At 39.9% G+C, this 25572-nt stretch overlaps 2 protein-coding genes across 2 annotated transcripts in view; one reads left to right on the top strand and one right to left on the bottom strand.

Moving 5' to 3' along the window:
* The window catches only part of LOC124138159 (xanthine dehydrogenase-like), a 35654-nt gene extending 19901 nt beyond the window's left edge, over nt 1–15753 (bottom strand). The window contains exons 1-20 of the mRNA XM_046504687.2: nt 15605–15753; nt 14996–15135; nt 13337–13506; nt 12858–13018; nt 12404–12480; nt 11173–11255; nt 10322–10532; nt 9975–10054; nt 9684–9833; nt 8815–8917; nt 7993–8141; nt 7803–7913; nt 6934–7000; nt 6336–6436; nt 5223–5381; nt 4167–4289; nt 2837–2929; nt 2180–2237; nt 1042–1191; nt 796–875 (exon numbers count right to left, since the gene is read on the bottom strand). Of these exons, the coding sequence (XP_046360643.2) occupies nt 796–875; nt 1042–1191; nt 2180–2237; nt 2837–2929; nt 4167–4289; nt 5223–5381; nt 6336–6436; nt 6934–7000; nt 7803–7913; nt 7993–8141; nt 8815–8917; nt 9684–9833; nt 9975–10054; nt 10322–10532; nt 11173–11255; nt 12404–12480; nt 12858–13018; nt 13337–13506; nt 14996–15135; nt 15605–15741 (2403 nt within the window). The 5' untranslated portion in view covers nt 15742–15753. The remainder of the gene's footprint in view (nt 1–795; nt 876–1041; nt 1192–2179; nt 2238–2836; nt 2930–4166; nt 4290–5222; nt 5382–6335; nt 6437–6933; nt 7001–7802; nt 7914–7992; nt 8142–8814; nt 8918–9683; nt 9834–9974; nt 10055–10321; nt 10533–11172; nt 11256–12403; nt 12481–12857; nt 13019–13336; nt 13507–14995; nt 15136–15604) is intronic.
* Nucleotides 15754–18198: 2445 nt separating this feature from the next.
* LOC124138161 (indole-3-acetaldehyde oxidase-like) overlaps nt 18199–25572 on the top strand; it is a 31455-nt gene continuing 24081 nt past the window's right edge. Inside the window, exons 1-8 of the mRNA XM_046504690.2 lie at nt 18199–18350; nt 20018–20157; nt 21437–21606; nt 21908–22068; nt 22411–22487; nt 24182–24264; nt 25004–25214; nt 25476–25555. Of these exons, the coding sequence (XP_046360646.2) occupies nt 18298–18350; nt 20018–20157; nt 21437–21606; nt 21908–22068; nt 22411–22487; nt 24182–24264; nt 25004–25214; nt 25476–25555 (975 nt within the window). The 5' untranslated portion in view covers nt 18199–18297. The remainder of the gene's footprint in view (nt 18351–20017; nt 20158–21436; nt 21607–21907; nt 22069–22410; nt 22488–24181; nt 24265–25003; nt 25215–25475; nt 25556–25572) is intronic.

Consider the following 25572-nt stretch of genomic DNA (forward strand, 5'->3'; position numbering starts at 1 on the left):
AAGAACCGTAACTACAACATTGATCAAGTAAGAACCGTAACTACAACATTGATCGAGTAAGAACCGTAACTACAACATTGATTAAGTAGGAACCGTAACTTCGTCATTGATTATATCACCGTTCTTTTTAAAGCAAATTGTGTGATTGTCGGGTGTTGTCGATGGGGGTGGGTGTGAGAGGTGCATGGTGGGTGGTGGCGACATGCTCACTTATTAAATCCTGTAGCTATATATCTTTAGAATGATTAACCCAAAGCCTCTGTAATGTATCTAGTCATGTACACATATTCTAACCCAACATATAAACTCAAGCTCTACGGATATCTCACCCGATGACAACGAGAAACTTATAATAAAAGGGTAGGACATTAATGACTTTTCTAGGCTGAATGGGACGAGGGGGATATGTGTAACTAGAAACACGTGTCAAGTGGATATCCTACACAACTGCACCTTACCATATCATATCCTGAACCACTTGAGATACTGCACATGTACATGAAATATCGTGCTTTACTGTATATGCCTACCCTTTTCGTGAACACCTGGTGTCATGACTGCTTTTCAGAAATATTTTCATATTATTTTCACCGCTATTTTGCTTTTTACGCCCATTGGAATCTGTTTGGTAAGATAATCGACGTTTAAAATGTGAAGCTCATCACTGGTGCCACCTCTTGACGTGAATGGAGTGCGGCGTAAAACAACAATCCAACAAGACAACCAATCCATACATATAAACATACATCTCGCCATGACATTAGAACTCATGTGATCTCTCGGTATATGACTGACCTGTGTTTCCAGGTGGAAATGGTACTGATGTTTTATCTTGATGGTGCCAGTTATCTGTTTGTCAGACCCAGCTATTGCAGCTGAAAACAACAACAATTTCAACATTTTCCGTTGTCTGTTCAGTGACTTGTTCACCGGGCTTACATAATTAAATCAGTGAAACAATATGACTGGTCACTTTAAAAATATTCATAACAAGATTCAGCTTGATGTACTGAAACCGATATCTACAGAATAATTGGGCACCTGCAGCATCGCCAACTTTTAGCTCTTGGGCAACATTTGGAAATATGGATTTCTTCTGAATGGCATCTTCCATTGTAATGATGGGAGGCTGGACGTTCTTGTAGGTAACTTTCACCATGCTGGCTGCTGTGTCCGCTGATAGTTTGTCCACTGAAAATAGATAAAGTGCAAGTGAAATTTGATTTGTTAACCAAGCAAAATTCTTACTGTTAATGTTTCCATATCCCGAAAAAGATAGGCCACGCCTGCTAATGGACTACTATTTCCTGATTGGCTGATAACAGAACGGGCGGGGCTTGTGTTGCCTTTTTGCGCTTAGCTATGTCACTAATTTCGTGTTGTCGTATACCGTTTTTATGTGTTAATGAAGAAATAAGCTGTCTGTGAAGTTATTATTTTGGTGGGTACAATGTGTGAAGCCCATTTCTGGTGTCCCCCGCCGTGATATTGCTGGAATATTGCTAAAAGCGGCGTAAAACCATACTCACTCACTCACTCACTATTATTTTGGACGTATTTATTTATAAGAATTGACTATTTGACTTATTATGTAAATATACGCGAATTTACACAGTTTGCACAGAGACTTTTGAGTCTATACCTTCATAACGCAAAACATATTGAAGTCAATTCCTAATACTCACACATATTAGCTTCAAGAAATAATGTCTCGAGACAAATGTTTCAAATTCGTTTGTTTTGTTTGTTTGGTTGGGTGATGATTTACTTGTTTTGTTCCAGTCATGAGTGACACGAACCAAAACAATTTGGAGTCATACCATACATAACATGTCTGATCTTCATGGAAAAGCGCGCAGGTAAAACATACAATGAGGTCACAATGAAGGTTAAACAAACGTCATCAACATGACAAGATAAATATGCCTGGTTTGACAACTGATAAATGAACTAAAATCATTTTAAATGTATGTATGTTCCTGAACATGTATGTACAATGATACCAGGTATTAGTTGTTTTATTCAGAACAAGATAGTTCAAAGCTTTTGAAACTATAATGATCAAATACACATTATGTTTTGTTTTATCTCTTTGATGTTTTACACATCACTATTCCAGATAAATGACAGCTAGAGGATGATACAGTCCAAATACTGTGGTCGTGTCAAGGTTCTCTACCTGCCACAATGAGACCGATTGGCTGTCCACTGTACAGAACCCGTCCACTGCAGAACAGCTGGCAAAATGAAAGGGATTGAGACATAATTTTTAACAGCTGTAACTAATTTCCAAATAAATGCATAATCTTTTAGCCACACAGTGGACAACTATTGACAAACGCAGATTAATGTCCACCTTAAGTGCAGTTCACTTCACATATGACTAAATCGGATATAACTTTCCTTTAATCTATAATATGAAATCAAATTGTAATCCCATATGGGTACTAATAACACATGTTTATGTCGACAACTAACTATGGTTTCAAAAGCATTAATTTGAAGGTCCTTATATTGATTGCATATCGGTTATGAAGGGTGTGTTTTAATTTGGTTGTTTTGTAATGTTTGAGTTGCATTTACCATACCGTGGTAAATCGCATATCCATTCCAGTATGGATGATTGACATCATTGAAATTTGAACCTTAAGTAATGCTTCCCAATGTCCTTTCATAAGAAATAAAGAACATATAGGCTGTGTAGTTATTTAGTTTGTTTGATTGAAACGACAGAACATATCAATGAGGGTGGATTCAAAATAAAATCAATGCAAACAAAGACAGTAGTTAAATTGAAGTGCACAACATCGAGTGTACATCTTCTTCTAGTCAGTACCTCCTCAGCAAGGGCGGTGGCTTCTCTGAAATTGTTCAGTCCTCCGGTCGGTATATCTGCTGCAGATATATACTTGAGCGCTCCCGGATAGGACTGTGGAAACAAAGATAGCATGATTAAGTATCAAGCTGCATACAAGGAATTATTTTGTCATTCCTCATTTTCTGGATCCATGTCCAATTATTTATTGTAATTAAGAACTATTTATAAACATTGCAGAATAGCATCACTTGAACACCATGATCCGCTGATGTGGATTCAAAATTTAAAATTTGGCATGAATGTGATCAGTGATTCCTCATTTATTGGCACCATCAGGAATCGCGGGTACCATCGGCACTTTGACCTCCCCAAACATTAAGCTCACAATTGTGATAGAGCAGAAATAGTGTTCAAAGCGGGGTTAAAATAAGTCATTCTCATTCACTTATTTAGACAGCACTGTAAGTAAAATTTTGCACTTGATTCATGCTTTCATTCAAGCTGCTTTGCTTTTGTAAAATGGTCCTTTTCAAAAGAAAGAGGTTATGTGAGGAATATATACATTGCTTTTAGCAGAAACTGACTTGATGAAAAACCTAACCAGTGCAGGTCGTAGTTTGTTGGAACCCAAATCCAGGTGAACGTTGCACAGCGCGATGGTTCATGTTATAGTAACATTGACTACGTAACCGATGTTTCATCATTAGCAAGCTGGACGAACACTACCCATAATCAACCTTAACTTATCACAGAAATGTAAAGAAACTATTATTTCATGATGGAGACTAACAATTGGTCGACCTTATTAACTTCGGTACATGCATGTGCTATCCCATTGCATCCCGTCTAATTGACATCTGATCGAGTTGATCATGCAAGTTGGCCACTCTTCTGTGTATCAATTATCGTTCTCACCTGCTTTGGGCCTTTGCTAGGATTGTCAGTACTGATCATAAGAGTGTTACAACATCGACTCATATCATCTTTTAACACTTTCACACACAGATAGAAGCTAGTGTGTTCTGTCAGATCTATAGGGGAATATTGGTACTGTGCATGGCCAGACAATTGGAATCCATGTGTTTTTCATGACACACATTACCAACATCATTCATGAAGACAGCTCACTATTTAAAGGTCCGTAGCAAGAAGGATAAAACAATATTTTGGAAGGAGACACAGAACTGCTCTTATACATTAATAATGCAAATATTTTCCAGATCTTAATACAAAGTTAATGAAAACACTAATCACTTTTAACAGATTTAAAACTACACTTGTCCTTCAAGAAAATAATTGATATTTTACGAATATATTTGAATTCAGTTTATTAATCTGTTTGGGTTACCATGGCTACAGATGTATCTACAGTGTCGATCTCGGCGTTGCCAACCCTGCTGATGACGAATGATGCAGCCACTTCTTGTGGAGCAGGAGGTATGTCCGCAACGAACTGGACCCGACCTGAAGTCTGAAATATATAGAGAGAATCTCACCCGAGTGTCATTTCTATCAACGAGTGTGTTGATATGTTTAATATCAAAAGACACGAGGGTGAGATTTTAGTTATCATCCAATATCATCCTTCCAACTTTTGCAGTTTGTAGACAGTAATGAGCAGTGTCTTACGTGGAAAAAGTACTGCTAACAGCTTCAGTAGCAGAGCCATTAGTGATGTCATTTGATTGTGACATCATGGTAACAATGATGTCACAATGGTCTGCAAAGCATTGTGATGCAATTTTATTGCAGCGAAATACAGATGAGGAGATGAATTTTGTTTGTAATTTACAGCATAGAAACACATTGTTTTGCCATTTAAGAGTATATATGTAATCATATTGAAAACCAGTACCAAAACCTTGAAAAATGTAGATGGTGATCGATACACGTATGCAAAAGAACATGACATACTCTTACACCCCGTTCTTTCGCAAATGGTACGTGGAGCGTAAGTAAAGAACAATGTACCAGTGCAAAAAGGCAAAGGGGTGCCTACGCCGGATCAAGAATGACATTCATTTATCCGATAACATAAAATGAGTTCTAACAGCAAGTATAGCTATAATTTCCGGAAATGGTTGACTCGCCGGGTTGAATGTTTGAAACCTGCGTTCGGCATTTACATGCATTATCCCTTATCCATGCAGTTGACAAGATGACAATAATCATGTTCTGATAAAATCCGAAATTAACGTTGTAAAGTTAACATAAGAAAAACAGAAGTATCCAGACATAAGGTCAGACATTACTGAATTGATATGTTAGTGAAAATGCGAGCCAATGGGTGGAATAGTTGAGGCCTGCGTCTGTCGTACATATCCATCTTCCATGCAGCTGACATGATGAGAATGACACTCGTGTTCTGATATAAGCATCGTAAAAAGTTAATGAAAATACACACCTGTAAGGTTGCATCCGCTTTCGTCATAGGTTGAGTCAAGGGGTATTCATCTTTACGACTGTCATATGTCTGAGTGCCGGATGACACGGGCCGCATCAAGTTGGTGCCTCCACTCTGGAATCTTGATGCTGCTTTCCGACCACACATGCCGAGCACACACTAAAGTAAAGAGTCAGAGGGAACATGGGTTTATACTTCATGGGGAGCTGAGAATATAATTTTACGACACTCTTATCCGTTGACCAGATAATAATGTAATTATGATTATGAAATTGTAATATAATAGTTGTATATGGATATGAATAGATGCTATTTTAACATGCCAGCATATCTGGATATTTGTGACGAGATAAAATTAAACAGAACAAAAATTCGCCAGACCACGGAGCATGATCATATGATTCCACTTTAGCCGGGGCTCACAACAAGGATGAGGTACTTGAAACCTGACCCCAAATCGTCAGCGAATGTTTATCATTGTCATCAGCGATGACATTTACGGCGTCGGTTGTGTTATGATTGTTGAAACTGTTATCAATATCACATAGATGTGTGTGACATATACAGATATCCCAATCTCATTAAAATCAGACCTCAGTTCTCGCTACCGCTAAACAAAAGTCTGAGGACATCCCATTAGTGGTCACGTCAGAACGACCTTTTATCCGACCAATCAGAGCATCGCTTACCAGATCATGAAAGTGACAGTCGGAATGTGATTTCTAACCATGCAGCCTCGAAAACTTAACTCCGTACGATAGTTACGGGTTTAACGACTGAATCCATACAATCTAGCCATTCCAGAATGTTGTTTTGTTCAGGTTTCAAATTTGTAATCGAGAATTTGAAATCTCGTGCCGTAAAGCACGAGAAAGCTGCCTTCTGATTGGTCATTCCATTGGTCGGTAAAAGTTCGCGCAAGGTCGGTCTGACGTGACCCCTAATGGGATGTCCTCAGATTTTTGTTTAGCGGTAGCGAGAACTAAGATCTAATTTTAATGAGATTGACAAATATCCTTGCAGTTGTACACAGATAACGCCTAGCTTCTAGATAAGTTTGACACCGTGACAGTGGCGACTGATACAAGGCCTCGGCTGTGTATGTTGACCGACCTTGTAGAACAGGCAGATGGCCAAGTTCTTTCTGTAGGCTGGACTCGATAAACCCGCTGTAGCGTCTGGGATCAGCTCGGCGGACAGACTGGCAATTGCAGCTGAATAATGAATTAGGTTGCATGAAGAGCGCGTGTTCATACATCACTGTTCAAAACAATAAAAGTAGGATTCACCACCATTTTATCATAGGTCGGACGAGAGCGAGTAATTAAATTCTGCCATGAAAGAGCCAATACGCATGCATGCACCCGTGAAACAGTATCATGTATACACACCATCAACAGGATTTACATCCATCTGATTCCTAGCCTCAATAAAGCTAAGAAATTAACTAGATTTGGTTGCAGCAACACATGAGCTCAACAATACCATTGTAACCATCTCTACCAGGGTGTACTATCTACCAAAGGCAACCATTTTATCCACTCGATCCCCACATCGCAACATGCCAGCCAACCAAGTCTCTACTCAGTATCTTATCTTGTAGAAACATGGCACCCTACCATTACAATGTTCTCATCATGATTTTATCCTTCGAAGCCATCCAACTGATACTGGATTTTCACTTGAATGTAAATCAAGACCTGCATCTCACCTTTAAGAACTGAAGTAGACCCCAATTGTTTGCCTTGCAGAAACGCCTCCGTATTGCTTGCATGTACCTGGATGTATAAACAAAAGTTAATGTTTGAATAACAACAAAGAGGATGACAAATGTTTGGTTTTTTAAATCCACTAAATCCGTAAGTGCACAATATATATCTGGATATATAACATGTATACCAACATTAGATTTTAATTTATAATAACCAGAAACGATTGGTAGAAAGACTTGCATGGCTCTTTGTTCAGTCGCACTGTGCATTTATGCACGTTGTGTGTAAGTTTTTGCAAATTAGGAATTGTTATCCAGGCCATTCCCAGACTTAGCCCCAGTGACTATTTCCTGTTCCGGCAAATGAAATCTGCCCTACGTGGAAGACGCTTCCAGGGTGACGAGGACGTAAAGGATGCCATAGAGGCGTGGTAAGAGGGCCAATCTGCGGATTTCTCTAAAAGCGGTATTTGTGCGTATGTGTTTCGTGCGTCTGTTCGGGATTGAAAATCGTGTCAGTGTCGTTGTCTGGTTTAACATGTAATGATTATCCTTCCTGTTTTGGGCTTTTGAAAATTATTATATATGATCTTTGGATGAACTATTAATTCTTTGAAGATTTATCAGAATTGTAGAAAATGTAATAATCTGTCAGGGGCATTTCAATTCATACTCAGACCTGGGAGTCCCTGTAGTTAGTGCCATCCATACTCGGATTTCGGGAAATAGGCATATGTAGCTATATTTAGTATTTCATTTCTACCACCGGAAATGGTGGTGCTTCCTAATTGCTTCATCTTTGCCGTCGTGGTTCACACACCACATTTTTGAGAAATCATCTGACTTGCTTTAGAATGTCCCTGACTTACCAGTGTCTTGTTGATGCCTCCATACACCAGGGATGGTTTTGTCTTGACAGTGAAGTTGTTGCTGCTGTCCAGCTGCAACCTGAAGCCTGCTGTCACATAGGCGTGGGCATTCTGTAACAAATGAGTGAGTGAAGTGATTGTTCCCTCTAATATACAATGTGTGGTCGTCTCATGAACTGTGCATAGCTACCTGGTGTCTGGGGGTAATCTTGAAGGTCTTGACATACACGTCTCCGGATGGGAATGTTGGAAGTATGACAGACAGGATGACCTTGCCCTTCATGTCGAGGTTCAGGAAGTCCATAAGACTGTATGACTTCTCTGTGCCATCACTTGATCCTGGAAAACGTAACCAGTATATTTTCACGATGGGGTATATTCTCATCTTTAGCTAAATGTTGTTTCAACATTGACATTCAGTGAACAGCATAGAAAATGCCTGATATAACAAATGACTGGGAAAGAAGGAACGGATACTTGAACTTCACTGTTAATAGTGAGGATTTTGCACTCTGATTTGTGTTTGTTTGATGTTTAACGCTGCAACCAACACTATTCCAATATTTTATCCCTTTTACATTTTGATATTGCCATTCACTCAAATCTTTCAGTTTGTTCAACCGTTCTACATGTTGTTATTTAGAGATTGATATAGACTACAAATATGGACAGGTAGGTAAATTGATTATAGTTTCTACACCAGAACACATTTGTTTGCTTCAAGTTGAATGCATTAGGGACCAAGCTTGTCCACTTCTCAATGAATCCTTCGAAACTCTGTATTTGCAGGTATACATTTAGCACTATACACTTTAGTTAAGCCCTCGGTATATATTTAAATATCAATGCTCATGCTGTCGTGTCAACAACTGTGTCAGGGATTTGACCATGATCCAGAAGCACATGTGATATGTCAATTAGGAACATATCTTTTTCTAATTACATGTATACTACCAGTCTGATGTTTTTCGTATTTTCCAGTTCCAATATTGAGCACTAACATACAGCCTACCGATGAACAGAGTTGCTCCGACTGTCTCGAACATTGTGAAGACGTCCGACGGGAACTCAGTGTGCAGGTTCTTCAGCATCAGGTTACCTGCCCAGCTGCCCAACTGAAACAGATGACTTGGTCATCTAGTAACTTCCAGACAACCCCTTCTGTATCATGTTATTACATTCAGCTAAGTGTACATTAGGCAAAAAGGTATTCCTTGAAATCAAACGAAGTGATGAAACCAAGAAAAACAATTCAAACGTGGTATTTTTTTACATATTTACTCAGCAAATATGCATATGAGTGAGTGAGTGAGTTTGGTTTAACGCCTCTTTTAACAATATTCCAGTTATATCACGACTCGTCAGCTTAATGTGGGAGGAAAGCCGGAAGTGATGTATGTCTCGGACGTTTACCACTTCGGTGAAACCCACGAGCACGGGTATGGTGCTGACAAACCTAGAAACATAATCGGGGTGAACCCACAATCATAGGTTTCTGGCGTGCCCAAGGGACGCAACTCTGCAAAGCGAATCGCGGCGCATTAGACGACTGGGCCACCCGTGCCCCCTGCATATGACATATAAATGCACATGTAAACTGGAACGGCAGGACCACATGACTTCTCATATCAATTGTCAGTCCTACTGCATCTACAAGGATAGTTCGAAGAAGATAATAATGGTGTGTGATAATTACAAATACGATTAGGCTGAGTCGGTTAACTGAAGCACAACACCCTTCCCTCAATACAGTGAGATAGTCTAATGGAAAGTCAAGTTCATACGGCTAACTGCACAAGATGAAAAACTGGCATAAAAAAACCCATAATATATGATAAAAACATGGTCAGTCACTGATGACATAAACTGGTGTCTTCTTACATTTCTCACTCCGATGTTACCAATGTAGGCCACGTGGCTGGTGAAATCCCGGAAGTAGGACAAAGCAGGGTTGGTGCTGTTTGTCTCAAACACCTCCATCATGTTGGTCAGAGTGATGCAAGGACCAAACATCACTTTGGAGGAGTCCACCTGTGCAATAAGAAGCCTTTGCGTTATTGGTATTGGATATGTGGACTTTGCTTGCTTTGAATATCTAAGAAGGATTCCATTTGTTTGGTATTCAATATTATATGCCAAGTATATCATTAAACATGTGTCCACTCAACTTACAGAAATGCTGTAAAACTCTTGAATTCCACGCAGGTCAATGAGGACATCATACATCCATGGGCCAATTTCTTTATACACTCCTGGAAATATATCAGTTAACAATACTTTAGTTCGATTACACAGATGAGCGATGTCTGTGTCAGAAACTGTCAGTCATAGCTATGGCAGAGTTGATGAAAAGAGCCGTTAAGAGTCTGTGTCACCATACCATGCCAGTCTTCATCTTGAAATAAGTACTTCAACATATGAAAAAATACCCATCACAGTCTTATGTTTTAACTAGAGTCTCTCTGGAACGTAATGCGTCTCCTTTATGTACTCGCATGTCAGCGATCACAATCGTTTACCGAATCCTGAATTTCCGAACACGAGTCTGTAGTTGTCCCCCTTGTGTTGGCCGAGGAGGGCGTACAGCTGCTGTCTGGTGGTGGGTTTGTACCACTGTGACCCCTGCAGCACAATGTGGAGGGGGACGTGCTCCGGGTCAGTCTGTCTCTCAGAGGAACAGCGTCCTGTGCAGGTCTTCCCGGTTTTGCTGCATATCTTCTTGTCCAGTTCCTGGAATTAATAATTGAGGGAGACAATCAGTTAGACTTCAATATTTAAAACATAACATGAGTGTTTATGTATTAGTTTTCAAATAATCGAGGTAACATCACTTTTCTTGAACACATGGTATCATAACTATTTGATAGTGATTCATAAACACATGCTCATGAAACAGTCGGAATCGTACAATCGACTCTGCTTTATGAGAGATTTCTATTGGATATGGAAAGGGTTTTGTCGCTTTTTGTATAATCTATCTGTAAATGGATATTAAAGGACTACAACCATTGCATGACATGAACCATCCCTTCATACTGCCATAGTTACACATGTATTAGGGAAGAACAAGTGCCATTATAGACCGACCGACCTGTACCCCTTTATATGACAAACCTGTTCGCCGCTATGAAACTTGATACTTAAATACATCCATATCAGTGCGAGGAAATATATACTCACTGTCATCATCCCATTGTTTAACAATATATATATTAACAGTTGTAGTTTGTAAACTATTCTCTTGTTATCACACCCAGGCCATTATTGTAGTGAACCTATATATCTTCTTTGAAGCAGTATCACACCTAGGTAATTTCTAGGAATTGGACGCAATAATGTGAAAGTTCTATATGAAGATGTCCAAATTCACCTCAATGTCAATAGTACCGCCGGGTAGTGTTGGTGGGGCGTCAGAGGCAAAGGACTTCATGGCATCCAGAATCGAGCGATACCCTGTGATAAGAAGAATGTGCAGCTTCATTATCATGATCAACACTGTAAATACTAATATCCTCAATATATGATCGCAAACAAATCAAGGATTCAGAATTAAATGGTCTACTAGTATTCATGTATTCCAAGTACTCAAGCACGAACCCACTTTCCAAATATATTTCTGCCAAATGCTGATATATGTAAGAAAAACCGATCATCTATAAGAAGATACCAGGTTCCACGTCAGTTCAAATACAATGGACTTCCTTCCTATAACCTTCTATTTGCAATGTCCCCTTTCCTGATTTCCCACTACATCACGATATTTTCACGGGTGTGTCTGGTGATAACAATGTGTGACATGGTTGGGTGTCATCGTGCTCTGATTGGATTGTTGCTCATGCTATCAGCCACAAGTTTCCCTGGCCAAGCCTCGATTATTAAGGCAATAGGTTTATGGCTCGAATCACGTTGACTGCATCATTGTTGATATATACCTTTTTACATTTATTTAAAAAATAGTCTTGACAAATGCTTAAAATATTACTATTCACTGAAGTAAAGTGTTCAACAAAACAACATGTGACACAAAGGTGTGGCGTTTTATGTGGTAAACATCATGACGAGGACACTTATATCTTTAGAATGAAGAAGGATAGTGTTGTACTCTCCTCTAACTATAAATGTTTAGAATTATTAGCCTAAAGCCTCTGTAATGTGATCAGGCACGATCACATATTCTAACCCAACGTATAGACTCAAGCTCTTCGGTTATCTCACCCGATAACAACGAGATATGACTATGATAAAAGTGCATTTTCTAGGTTGACATGACTGGTGTCACGACTGCTTTTCTGTGATAATTGTCATCGATATGTTGCCTGTTATCCTACAGGGAATCTGTTAGTTGGTCAATCGAGACTGATTATTCCTTGATGCTGACCTTTTACATTTAGAAATAGCTTCAACTGCGTTCTTAAAAGTTGGATCCAAAATTACTTTTAGTATGGACTGATAAGTGAAATGATGTTTCAGGAGTATTACAGTCAGAAAAGTACATAATTACAATTTGAAAACAAGATACATGTTTCTTTTAAATGAAATCACTTGGCCAGCAAGATTTATAGGGCGTTGCGTTTATTTCGACATTTTGAGCTACAACTAACCTGTACATCGGCAGATGGTTGCATCAAATGTATTTTCTACTTGCTGCATGGTAGGAGTGGGTGTTCTCTTCAGTAAGCTGAAACACAAATCAAGTCTTTATATTCTTTTAGAAGATTTGTCATGCTATCCATCGGCATATGTTATGGGTGTACGTGTCAAGGAAACAAAGTATGTCTCTATTACCACTGTACAAAATACAGAAGGAGTTTACATGAAACTAAGTTAAAGGGGAGTAAAATGTAAAATTTAGATATATATAAGGGCAGGGTTTGCTTTGAGTGAATTCCAAATTTAATTTCTAGATTTGAAACGTGAGCAATTGTTGCAGGGAGCACTGTAAGGCCCAGTGCAACAAACTCACACATGTTTCGTGTACAACTTGTGAAAATCTTTAATACAAGTGAAAACATACTTGTACCTATGTTGCAATAAACACTTAATTCATAGTCTTACCCATACATATTCATAACCTGGCCGGGGCTACAGAAGCCACACTGAGAGCCATTATACTGTGCCAGGCGGTCTTGTAACGGGTGTAGGCCATCCCAGGGGTTGCCCAGACCCTCTATGGTTGTCACTTGCATCCCGTCACAGGTGTAGAGAGGAACCAGACACTAATGGAATTAGAACGTTTTTCAGTTTCTAGTGTACGTAATACACCATCGTACGCACTTTAGGTTCAAATTGAAATAACACTCACAGATATGTAATTGTGCAGTAATACATCTATACTTTCAATACTATTAATCAGGGAGGTCTTCATGGTTTCCAAGATATCCTTAGTATGTCCATCAACAATCAGACAGTTTCGACCTTGACACTTTACTGCAGTCTAAAGAGGCCTCCAATGTTTTATTGACATATCATACATTGTCATGTGTAACTAAGAAGGGACTATTGCATGTAGTGAACATTATTAAACAACTTCTTACCGAGTTGACTGTGTAGGTCTGCACGGCCTTTGTGATGGGATCATACAGTGTGGTAGTGACGAGACACACGCCACACCCTCCCTCCATACACATCACCTTGGTGCCATAGGACACACCCTGGGATCTCATGAACTCATTCAGGGACAGAGCTGCGGCATACTGGTTGCCAACTGGAATTATTACACATGGCGAGTAGGTATGTGTTTGTATCACTGAAGATGTGTTTACATTATATGCACAAATTGTAGCAACCCAATCAGCACTATTCCCTTACCATCCTGAAAACTTCCTACCAGAAATACTTTTTCTACCTTTAACGGCATTTATTCATCATGACAAATATGTATCATGAATCATTCAAATTTTCTAAATCTTATAGTATTTGACCACACCAATATCCATAATTGATTCCTACTGTTGTACAAAGCAGTATGGCTCTAAAACTTGAAAGGGCTGCACATAAGCTATAAGACACAAAACCATAAAATCGATACAGTCCAACTTTGAAACGGGCACCTTAATAGCTAAGTTTAAGCACTTCTTGTTTAATAACTATATTTTCTGTTATCCACGTGTTCAAAACAGTTCAGCTTTGAAACAGCCCGATTAATGACATACTTTCCAGTTTGGATAATCATATGCCTAATGCAGCAACACTTTGAAACATAAAGCCTCTCAACTACCTTAATACATAAAGTTATATATGCACTTCTTTTGAATGACAACATGTCCTTGGAGAAATTTCATATGCAGTAGGGGGCACGGGTGGCCCAGGTGGCCCAGTCGTCTAAGGCGCCGCGATTCGCTGTGCAGAGTTGCGTCCCCTGGGCCCGCCAGAAACCCTTTGATTGTGGGCTCGAATCCCGATTCGCCCGGATTATGTTTCTAGGTTTGTCAGCATCATATCCGTGCTCGTGAGTTTCACCGAAGTGGTAAACGTCTGAGACCTGCATCACTTTGCATCGCTTTCCTTCCACATTAAGCTGACACACCGTGATATAACTGGAATACTGTTTAAAGTGGCGTTAAAGCCAACTCACTCAATCATATGCACAATGAAAGTTCCGTGATGCTAGCAACATCAAGAGAATATATTATATGCACTTCCGGTTGAATGAATACACTTCCGGTTTGGTTAAAACATAATAAATGCAAGACAACTCTGAAAATTTAAAGAAAGCCCAAATGCCTCTGATATGAAAGTTATATTCACGTCCATACACAGGTGTTTCGGAACACAATGAAAATAAATTTGTCTGCAGCCCACCATCTTGAGGATGACACCTCGTCGTTAAGACAAAATCACGGGCATAAAAGCTATGTCCATCACCAATATATCCAGGCTCCGTGTGGTTAAAAAAAACCCAGTCAAAATACAAATGCTCCCCATTTACACTGAAATGCTTAATTATATTGGCGAACAAGGGTCACACACAAAGAACATTCTTAATTTTATAAGGAACAGTCTCGTGTTTCAATAATTGTTTGCATTCTGATTTGGCTTCATTATTGATAACCATATATCTACTCTCCACATCTCTGTACTGCAGATTTGGAATGCATATAAACAGACGCCTACCTTCAAAAATCACATGACAATAAAGTGTTATACAAATGAATAACAAAGAAACGTTACATGTGACGGAACAATTCCTGTACCTGTGTAGGAAGTCCCATTGATGGTGAAGGTAACAGAGGACTTGAGAGGACCTGTTGCCTTGAACTTGAAGAAGTGGCCACAGTTTTCACAGGTAGAAGCATAGACGCCATCCTTCAGTGCTCCGTTGGTTGGGGCGTGGCTGTGGAGAAATAACTGTCCAAGAAACAATTGCATACACTATAAAAACACAAATGATATCAGTTCGTGATGCTTATTATGTGAATTTATTATGATGAGGAATGACATCGACATTTTTCCAAAACTAATTGCAATATTACTGAGGCATGAACTGAGGATAAATTAAGGATTAGGGCGATTCACAAAACACTAATCGTAAAAAAGTGTATGCCTTCAATACGAATGCACAGTTTGATCTTTGTTGTTTGACGCCGCAATCAAGCTATAGCAAGGCGGACTGTAAATAATCGACTCCCGTGACTGGTATTGTGAGCAATGATCAACGAGCAATGAGTCATGTATTTGCCACCGGAAATGCATTACGATACGTCTAGAGGGCCCGTATCGTTACAACAATCATACATCTACGATCACCTTAGCGCTGCGATCGCTTTGAGGAATCGCCCCAAGGATATGTTCCCGTCTCTTACCTTGTCCTGCACACCGGGCACTGCACAAAGTTCCCCAGCGACGTTGTCGTCATGTCTGCTGCGTCTGCTGCCGCTCCTCCACTGGTCCTATTTATTCCCGTGTTGTCTACGCTAGCAGCGTGATTGTCACATGACATGACATGGATGTGATGATATGTTTATTATCTTGATAAGTCTTTATCTGTGTACAGTCCATCTAAACGTACTTGCAGTTGCACACATGTGGAAGCGGTGTAGATGAAATGTACATCATGTATCCACACAATGAAGAACAAAGTTCACAGACGTACTTTACCTATCTGTATTCATACACTCTGTCTGTGTGTGTTTTATAATTGTGTGGAAGTGTTGTTTACAAATATCAAATGTGTGGGTATGCGAGGTAGATATAATTCATGCTATGATGAATGTACCACTAGCAATCTCGACAAAATAGGACATCATTTGTGCATGACAACTGTGAGTTTACCTTGGCGTTATCCTTACAATTTTCGCTTTAGGTCTCCATTTGTTCACCTCGTGTTCTAATTTAATTCATGAAATCATGATTTTTTATTGACAGTACAACAACTTCAAATAAACCTTCTTTGTCTGTTTGTTGTTTAATGCCACACTCAGCAATATTTCAGCTTAATCAGCAATTCAGACAATCCAGTGACTGATATCATGAGCATCGATCTACGAAATTGGGAAACGACGACATGCATCTACCAAGTCAGTGCGCCTGACCACCCGATCCTGTTAGTCCCCTCTTACGACAGTCATTGGTTGCTGAAGACTAATTCTAACTTGATCTTCACGGGGTACAAACTTGTCGAGGTATGGATTAAAACGTACATGGGAGCATGGGTTTCCCAGTCGTCTAAAGTGCAGAGTTGCGTCCCTTCATCATGCCAGAATCCGATGCCTCATGGGTAAACGTCGAGGGCGTGCATCACTTTGAGCCTTCCTGCAACATAAAACTGATTAGCTGTGATATAACTGACGTGGCGTTAAATGCCCCTGAACTGCCGGGCAAAAGTACAGATTCGAAAACTAGAATTGACCAAAATATTACAAACGTTATAAAACGTTTCAAGGCTGAACAGTCGCCGAAACACTGCAAACTTAAGGTCCAAAACACAACTATGATGTCTTGCATTTGTTTGTTTCATTTAAGCCACCATCAAACATGGGTGTATACATTCTTTTGTCCGGCATTTATCTCAATACAATACACTTAGCTATAGATCACTGAGCGAACACTCATTCGAGATCTTTGTATCCTTACCAGATTGGATCTTACTAATAGATTAGGCTCTCACATTGCCAATAATATTATGTTCAAATGATATCATACAGTGTTGACGACATATACCTATAAGTAATGAGTAGGACATTATCTGATAGTCATTATCTGATATCAAGGTTCATACACAGTTGGTTAATACATGTATGAACTTCTCAAGTTTTTTGTTGTTGTGTGTGTTGTTTTTTGTTTTGTTTTTGTTGTTGTTGGTTTGTTTGTTTGTTTTTTTGGGGGGGGGGGGGATATATTTATTTTCTTCAAAATTGGATATTAAAAAGAATATTTTAATAGTATTTTGGACTTCTCAAGGTTTTAGAGTGCAACTTAAAAATACGCTGATATCATCCATGCTTATTTTATAGTACTAGCGCACTGACAAACCATGCCGCAGTTTAGCATGAATACCCAACTCATACACAGTATACTGAGTCCCGGTTCACCAGTCCTTTTTTATCCCTTTAATACCTAGCACCAGGCAAGGTAACAACACGTATCATCTTTTAACGTCTTTTGGCATGACGCGGCTGGGGATGGAACCACCGATGTTTCGCTCTTCGGCTCTCCATACACTCCACCACGGTGGTAATCCACAGTGTCCAGACACAGGTATCAGCGCTATGTGTACACTGAGGCATTGTGTGTCCGTGTGGGTCGGTTGGTTAGTTTAGTGGTTAAAGTGTTCAGTCGTCACGCCTAAGACCCGGGTTCGATTTCCGACATGGGTTCAATGTGTAAGGCCATTTCTGGTGTCCCCCGCCGTAATATTGCTGGAATATTGCTAAAAGCGGCGTAAAACCATACTCACTCACTCACTCACTCTTTCATTGTGTCCATGTAATCATACCCATTTGATCAATGCATCGTAGCATTTAAGTTGTGCACAACTATGGCGCAAGCATGCCAACAATCTTCAACAGGGGCTCGCACCCACAATTATCGGATTCGAACATGAATATGGGACGAAACTCTGCACAATCAATTGCTGCACTTTGGACACTGCCGTAAGTGGAGGAGTAACCTAGTAGTTAAGTTGCTGGGTCGTCACGACGAAGTCCTGGGCTCGATTCTACACATGGTTCATTTTGTGAAGCTCATTTCTGGTGTCCGTCATGTTTCTGAATTCATATTTCTCAAATAACCATAGAAGGACACTCACTCACTCACACATACTTAGTTGCACACATAATTAATTACATACATACTAGGTGTACAATTTATGTATACCTGTTGCGTTTGTATGATTACATATGTGATCATGCACTTGTTTGGATGGACTGTACACAGATAAGAGTCATAAAAATATCATCACATGCAGGTCATGTGACTAGGATGCAGCTGCGCACTGGCTACTCAGAACAAGTATTAAGAACAGAACAGTGAAGGAGCGGCAGCAGATGCAGCAGACATGTCGACAACGTCGCTGGGGAACTTTGTGCAGTGCCCGGTGTGCAGGACAAGGTAAGAGACGGGAACATATCCTGGAGGCGGTTCCTCAAAACGATCGAAGCCCTAAGGTGATTGTAACCTCACGATTGTCATAGCGCTACGGTCGCTTTGTGGAACGGACCCTGAAGATGTATCGTAATGCATTTCTGGTGGCAAGTACATGACTCACTTAAGCTTCAATGTCAACACGATTCGGGTGTGTGCATGTTTATTAATACCAACATTGCCACGTTGAACTCAGACAGTGACAGGGGCGGTCGCGTAGCCTAGTGGTTAAAGCGTTCGCTCGTCACGCCGAAGACCCGGGTTCGATTCCCGACATGGGTACAATGTGTGAAGCCCATTTCTGGTGTCCCCCGCCGTGATATTGCTGGAATATTGCTAAAAGCGGCGTAAAATCAAACTCACTCACTCACTCACCATGCCTTATATTAATTAACAAGCTCGACAGATAACATAATGTCTTTAACTTGTAAATATAATCGTGAAGACATCGTTTTGGTCACTGATGCGTCGAATTTGTAAATCTCCTCCTCATGTCTCGCATAAAACGTTTTGAAAGCTTCACTGACGCTTTGAATGTTTAAAACTGATCTACAACTTATCAGCAAGTGTCGTATGATTGTCATCTAAAACTGCTCGATTGAAGCCTCAAAAGTTGTGAAATGTAGACACTATTAGATTAGATTTCGTTTTATATTGTATGACATAAGGTAGAGTTGATAATAGTAAAGTTGAAGTCATCCCTCTTGCAATATTATCTTGTCGATAATTTCTTGTCACTTTCAATCTTTATGCCGAGATAAGGGGCGGTCGGGTAGCCTAGTGGTTAAAGCGTTGGCTCGTCACGCCGAAGACCCGGGTTCGATTCCCGACATGGGTACAATGTGTGAAGCCCATTTCTGGTGTCCCCCGCCGTGATATTGCTGGAATATTGCTAAAAGCGGAGTAAAACCTCACTCACTCACTTATGCCGAGATTAAAATATGAACCAGATGTAGCGGTCTCACTGGTATGTCTTATTTCTAACCCCGATGGGTAAATCAGTGCAAGAGAATTAGCTATCGTCCATTATTGAATAATGTCAAATCATCGACATAGCTGCAGTTGAATTCCTTGGTTTTGATTGTTCCTGGCAGCAATGCATAAAGAAACAGATCAACAAGGTGGGGAGCATAATTGGTGTCAATGGGAATGCCAACTTCTTGCCTAAATGTCCTTTCCCTAAATCTCACATTGAGGAAGTCCATACCGTACCATATTTTCTCAGTATACTCAGATGATATTTGCGTTCATTATTGACTAATCATTGTATGATATTCTTAACGAGGTTTTCGTCCCTTGGGCACGCCAGAAACCTATGAGTGTGGGTTCGAATCCCGGTTCGCCCCGAATATGTTTCTAGGTTTGTCAGCACCATACCCGTGCTCGTGGGTTTCACTGAAGTGGTAAACGTCTGAGACATGCACCACTTCAGGCTTTGCTCCCACATTCTGCTGACACGCCGTGATATAACTGGAACACTGTTAAAAGCGGCAACTCAACTCACTCACTCACACTTAACGAGGTTCTGTGTTGTCAGTATTAGAATTATTATAATATTTTTTTTATACAAGATTATGATACCTCGTTCATGATGTATTCACCTTGCACAGTTACTTGGATAGTTTTCTCCACAGCCACGTCCCCACCAACGGAGCACTGAAGGATGGCGTCTATGCTTCTACTTGTGAAAACTGTGGCCACTTCTTCAAGTTCAAGGCCACAGGTCCTCTCAAGTCCTCTGTTACCTTCACCATCAATGGGATTTCCTACACAGGTACAGCAAAAGGAATTGTTCCGTCACCTATAAACATTTCTTTGTTAATTTTGGTATTACAATTTATTGTCATATGATTTATGGATATAGGCGTCTGCTTATTTGTATGACAAATTTTTCAGTACAAAGATGTCGAGAGTGTATATATTGATTTAGACCTTAAGTCAAATCAAAATTTAAAGAAATATATAAATAGATGAGGCTCTATTCGTCATTGAAACAAAAAAAAATCTTTTCTGTCCCTTTGATAACTGATGGGATGCTTTGGGGTTTTGTCTGAATCTGGCCGTCGCACGGCGCTTGGATGTTTAGGGATATCAATTACATCTACTTTCTAACCCCTGGATTTTGTCATGCCAGGACCACTCAAGGCCAAAGTTATCTTCAAGGTGATAGCCTGAAAAAAAATTTCACATTCGTTATGTACTGAAACCAAGCCACCCACCCCATCCCCTGTTGTTGAATGTGCATATTACTTTCATATGAGGGTAGTTACTGCTTATTATTTTTTACCTTACGTAAGACAAAAGCAGATGGCTAAGTCGTTTGTTTGTTGCTTAACGCCGCACTCAGCAATATTCTAGCTATATGACGGCGGTCTGTAAATAATCGAATTTGGACCAGACAATCCAGCGATTGACATAATGAGCATCGATCCACGCAATTGGGATACTATGACATGCTTCAACCAAGTCAGCGTGCCTGACCACCCGATCCCGTTTATCGCCTCTTACGACAAGCATGGGTTGCTGAAGACCTATTCTACCTCGGGTCTTCACGGGTCGGCTAAGTTGTACTGCAGTAGACAACATAAGGGCTCAAAGATGTTCAAGGTTAGATGTCACGTGAATCAGGAACATATTGGGGCATTCTTGAAATGGTGGGGATGGGGATGCTACTCAATTTGCATGTAAAAATGAGCGACAAAACACTTTCCATAATCATTAGACGTCTCCATCAGTGTACGATTCTGATTATATCAAATAGTGATAACATCACATTTAATTTCGTTTTGAGGTAAAACTGCAGGAAAATACACCAATATCTGGCAATGAAAGCAAGTGATTTATGTGCCAAGAACAGTGAACTAGTGCGCCACCATCTCACCACACCAAACATCAGAACATATTAGATCTGATCGCCTACTCCTCAGTAGATATGATCATATCATTTGCATTTGCCAATACCATATAGATCAGAAGATATGTCTTTATGATTCCCACTTTGCTCCTTTTTGGGCATATTATACATTGGTACTCGTTATGTATAATAATTCCAGTTGGCAACCAGTATGCCGCAGCTCTGTCCCTGAATGAGTTCATGAGGTCCCAGGGTGTGTCCTATGGCACCAAGGTGATGTGTATGGAGGGAGGGTGTGGCGTGTGTCTCGTCACTACCACACTGTATGATCCCATCACAAAGGCCGTGCAGACCTACACAGTCAACTCGGTAAGAAGCTGTCTAATAATTCTTGCTCACCACAAGCAATAGTCCCTTCTATAGTACAAATGTCAAAGTATAGCCATAAAACATCGGAGGGTCTCTCTGGCCTGCAGTGGAGTGTCTAAGGTCAAACTATCTGTTTGCTGACGGTGAGGTTACTATGGACACCGTAAAGATCCCCTTGCCACAAGAATCGCAATACATTTAGCTGTCAGTATTTCATTAATGTCATCAATGGTATGCAATTACATATTGCGTACGATGGTGTTATATATATACACTAGAAACTGTCTTCTTATTCATTTAGTGCCTGATGCCTCTCTACACCTGTGACGGTATGCAAGTGACAACCATCGAGGGTTTGGGCAACCCCTGGGATGGCCTACACCCGTTACAAGACCGTCTGGCACAGTACAATGGCGCTCAGTGTGGCTTCTGTAGCCCCGGCCATGTCATGAATATGTATGGGTAAGACTATAAATTTCGAGTCAACTGAAACATAGATACAAGTATGTTTTCAACTGTAACATTAAAAATTCTCACAAATTGTACAGAATTCTGACCTAATATAAACATATATTTAATTCTAAAATGGTCATTCTACTTCCCTTTAATGTTTTTCATCTATACATACACTGTATCAGATGACATGTTTTGGACCAGTGACAATATTGGTGAGAGAGGCACACTTTGTTTGACGCTTACATTCAGGACGTATGTCGAAGATAGTATGAAAACTACTGAAAAAGGATATGAAGACTAAGTCGAAATGTGCTACAAACTTTATGAATATTGATATAAACATTTCAGAATGCTTAAGAGAACACCAAACCCAACCATGCAGCAAGTAGAAAATGCCTTTGATGCAACCATCTGCCGATGTACAGGTCAGTGGTGTTTCACACTAAGCCGGTCAAAATTTATATGTGCCTTCAAAAGTTGATGTCTTCTTCAAGTTATTGTGATGTGTACCTTCCTCGAGGTATGCTTGTAATATGTCTGAACCCAAATTTCATGCACGATGTCTGCACGAAAGTAATTCTGGATACTATCTTGGTTGTAAAAGAACAGCTATTTATATAATACGATTTTCATTCACATGTAAAAACGTCTCAACTGGTTCAGGAAATGATTCGGTATTTCAGGAAGGGAAGCATATCCATTTGACACAATATATTAGTAGTGATATAAACGCAATCATATAGGTATATATATGAACCTCCTCATCGTCTTCCTTGAGGAAAGCCTCACGTGTAAGTTGTAGCTTATGCTGAGACTGTGAAAACAAGTATACGCCATGAAAACATCTGCCAATTGCTGGCCATTTTTGTATTTAAACGAAACATGTATCTTGTTTACATCTTCAGCTGGTAATATTAGGCCTTTCTGGTGGTAAGCGTGTGATATCCCCGAACCAATATGTCATTTATCAATCAACACGAAAAGTAATTTTGGATACAATTTTCAAGAACGCGGTTGAAGCTATTTCTAAATATATAACGTCATCGCCAGAGAATAATCAGACTGCCGAAACATATTCCATAAAGCAATACAGGCAAAATAGCGTTGAAAATCAGTGACGACACCAGGTGTTGGAGAAAAGGGTACGCATGTACGGTACACCACGTTTACACAGTATCTCAACTCGTTCAGGATATCCACTTGACACAACAGTTTATCATAGTTATATCTCCTTGTTATCGGAAAGTAGACACAATTTATCGATAACTTTTTTATTTATTGTAAAGGCGACAACGGTATACGGATAAAAAACGAAACGTCCTCTTCACTGTAAATGAAGTAGTTATCCAAACATGGTGTTTTTTTTGTCATTCGTCAACTTCTATGTAATGCCTATGAAACAACTTTTTGTTATCGGATGAGATATCCGTTCAGAATGAGTCTATACATCAGGATAGATACTTGTACATGCCCAGTTACATTACAGAGGCTTTAGGCTAATAATTCTAGACATATATTGTTATAGGATAGTGTAAGAGTGTCCTTCTAATGATATTTACTATATGAAACTCCATAGCTTTGTACCAAATGTTCTTATGTTTGAACACTTTACTTTAATATTTACTTACTGAAAACTATTTGTTCCATAAATGTCAGAAGGTATATGCCCACAATGACGCCGTCAACAGGTTTCAAGCCATAAACCGATTGCCTTAATAATCGAGTTGTCATCAGGAAACGAGTGACAGATAGCATGAGCAACACTCCACAACATCAGAGCACGATGACACCAAGTCAACCTGGTCACCAGTTGTGACCACCAGACACCCCCGTGAATAAAACTTGATGTTAATTGAAAATCAGGAAAGGCAATATTGCGATCAGTAGTTCGTCATATGAAGCAATGATTTTAGTCCATAGTGTGTGACGTGACGTGGAAGCTGGTGTGGTGTATTCACATTAATCAGTCTTTGGCAGAAATATATTTGGAAGGTTTGTGCTTGAGTGAGACTTAAACTTCAAGTCATGGAATTGACCACTTGATTCGGAATCCTTGATATATTGTACATATTTCGAGTCTTCTAAATTTTCAGGAATTTACCCGTTCTTCTGATCGCAGGGTATCGCTCGATTCTGGATGCCATGAAGTCCTTTGCCTCAGACGCCCCACCAAGCCTACCTGGCGGTACTATTGACATTGAGGTGAATTTGGACATTTGGAGCTGGCATTTTATTGCACCCACTTCCTAGAAATGGCCTTGGTGTGATACTGCTTCAAAGACGATAGATAGGTTCACTACAATAATGGCCTGGGTATGATAACAAGAAAATAATTTACAAACTACAACTGTTAATATATTTATGGTTAAACACAGGGATGATGACAGTGTGTATAAATTTCCTTGCAATGATCTGGATGTATATAAGTAACAAGTTTCATAGCGGCGAACAGGTTTATAATATGAAGGTTACAGGTCGCGTCAGTCTATAGTTGCACTTGCCTTGGTGTGATACTGCTTCAAAGACGATGGATAGGTTCACTACAATAATTGCCTTGGTGGAATGGCAAATGAATAGGGATCATGACAGTGCCACTAACCTCTTCGTACTGATCTGGATGTATTTTAGGATCCAGTTTCATAGCGGCGAACATCATTTAAAGGTTACCAGGATGTCTAACAAAAGTGCCTCAGGCTACACTCTGGAGGTCACAATTTCCGATTCCTATAGTTTCAATTGTTCTTTCCAAATACAGGTGTAAATATGGCAGAATGAGGGGATGGCTCATGCCATGCAATGGCTGTAGTCCTTCAATATCCTTTTAAAGTTAGATAAGTGATGTTATCTCGATTATTTGAAAACTCATACAGGGACTATAATTATCCCTCATGTTATCTTTAAAAATCAAAATCTGATTGACTCCCTCAATTATTAATTCCAGGAACTGGACAAGAAGATATGCAGCAAAACCGGGAAGACCTGCACTGGACGCTGTTCCTCTGAGGGACAGACCGACCCGGAGCACGTCCCCCTCCACATTGTGCTGCAGGGGTCACAGTGGTACAAACCCACCACCAGACAGCAGCTGTACGCCCTCCTCGGCCAACACAAGGGAGACAAGTACAGACTCGTGTTCGGAAATTCAGGATCCGGTAAACGATTTTAAACGATTGTGATCGCTGACATGCACAAGCGTATCTACTTAAAACAATAGACTGTGATGGGTATTTTATAATGAAGTGCTCATAACTAGATATATATGGATTGTCGTGTGTGGTAACAAGGACTCTCAATGGCTTCTATTTTGATTCAACTCTGCCGTACAATTTGTTTCAAGGTGATGCATGTTTCTGCCACAGATATCTCTCATCTATATTATCCAGATAAAGTATTGTAAACTGATTTTTTTTCAGGTGTGTATAAAGAAATTGGCCCATGGATGTATGATGTCCTCATTGACCTGCGTGGAATTCAAGAATTTTACAGCATTTCTGTAAGTTGAGTTGAAAC

The sequence above is a fragment of the Haliotis rufescens genome, unplaced genomic scaffold (genome assembly GCF_023055435.1).
Source record: "Haliotis rufescens isolate VD_foot unplaced genomic scaffold, xgHalRufe1.0.p SCAF_6, whole genome shotgun sequence".
NCBI lineage: Eukaryota > Metazoa > Mollusca > Gastropoda > Lepetellida > Haliotidae > Haliotis > Haliotis rufescens.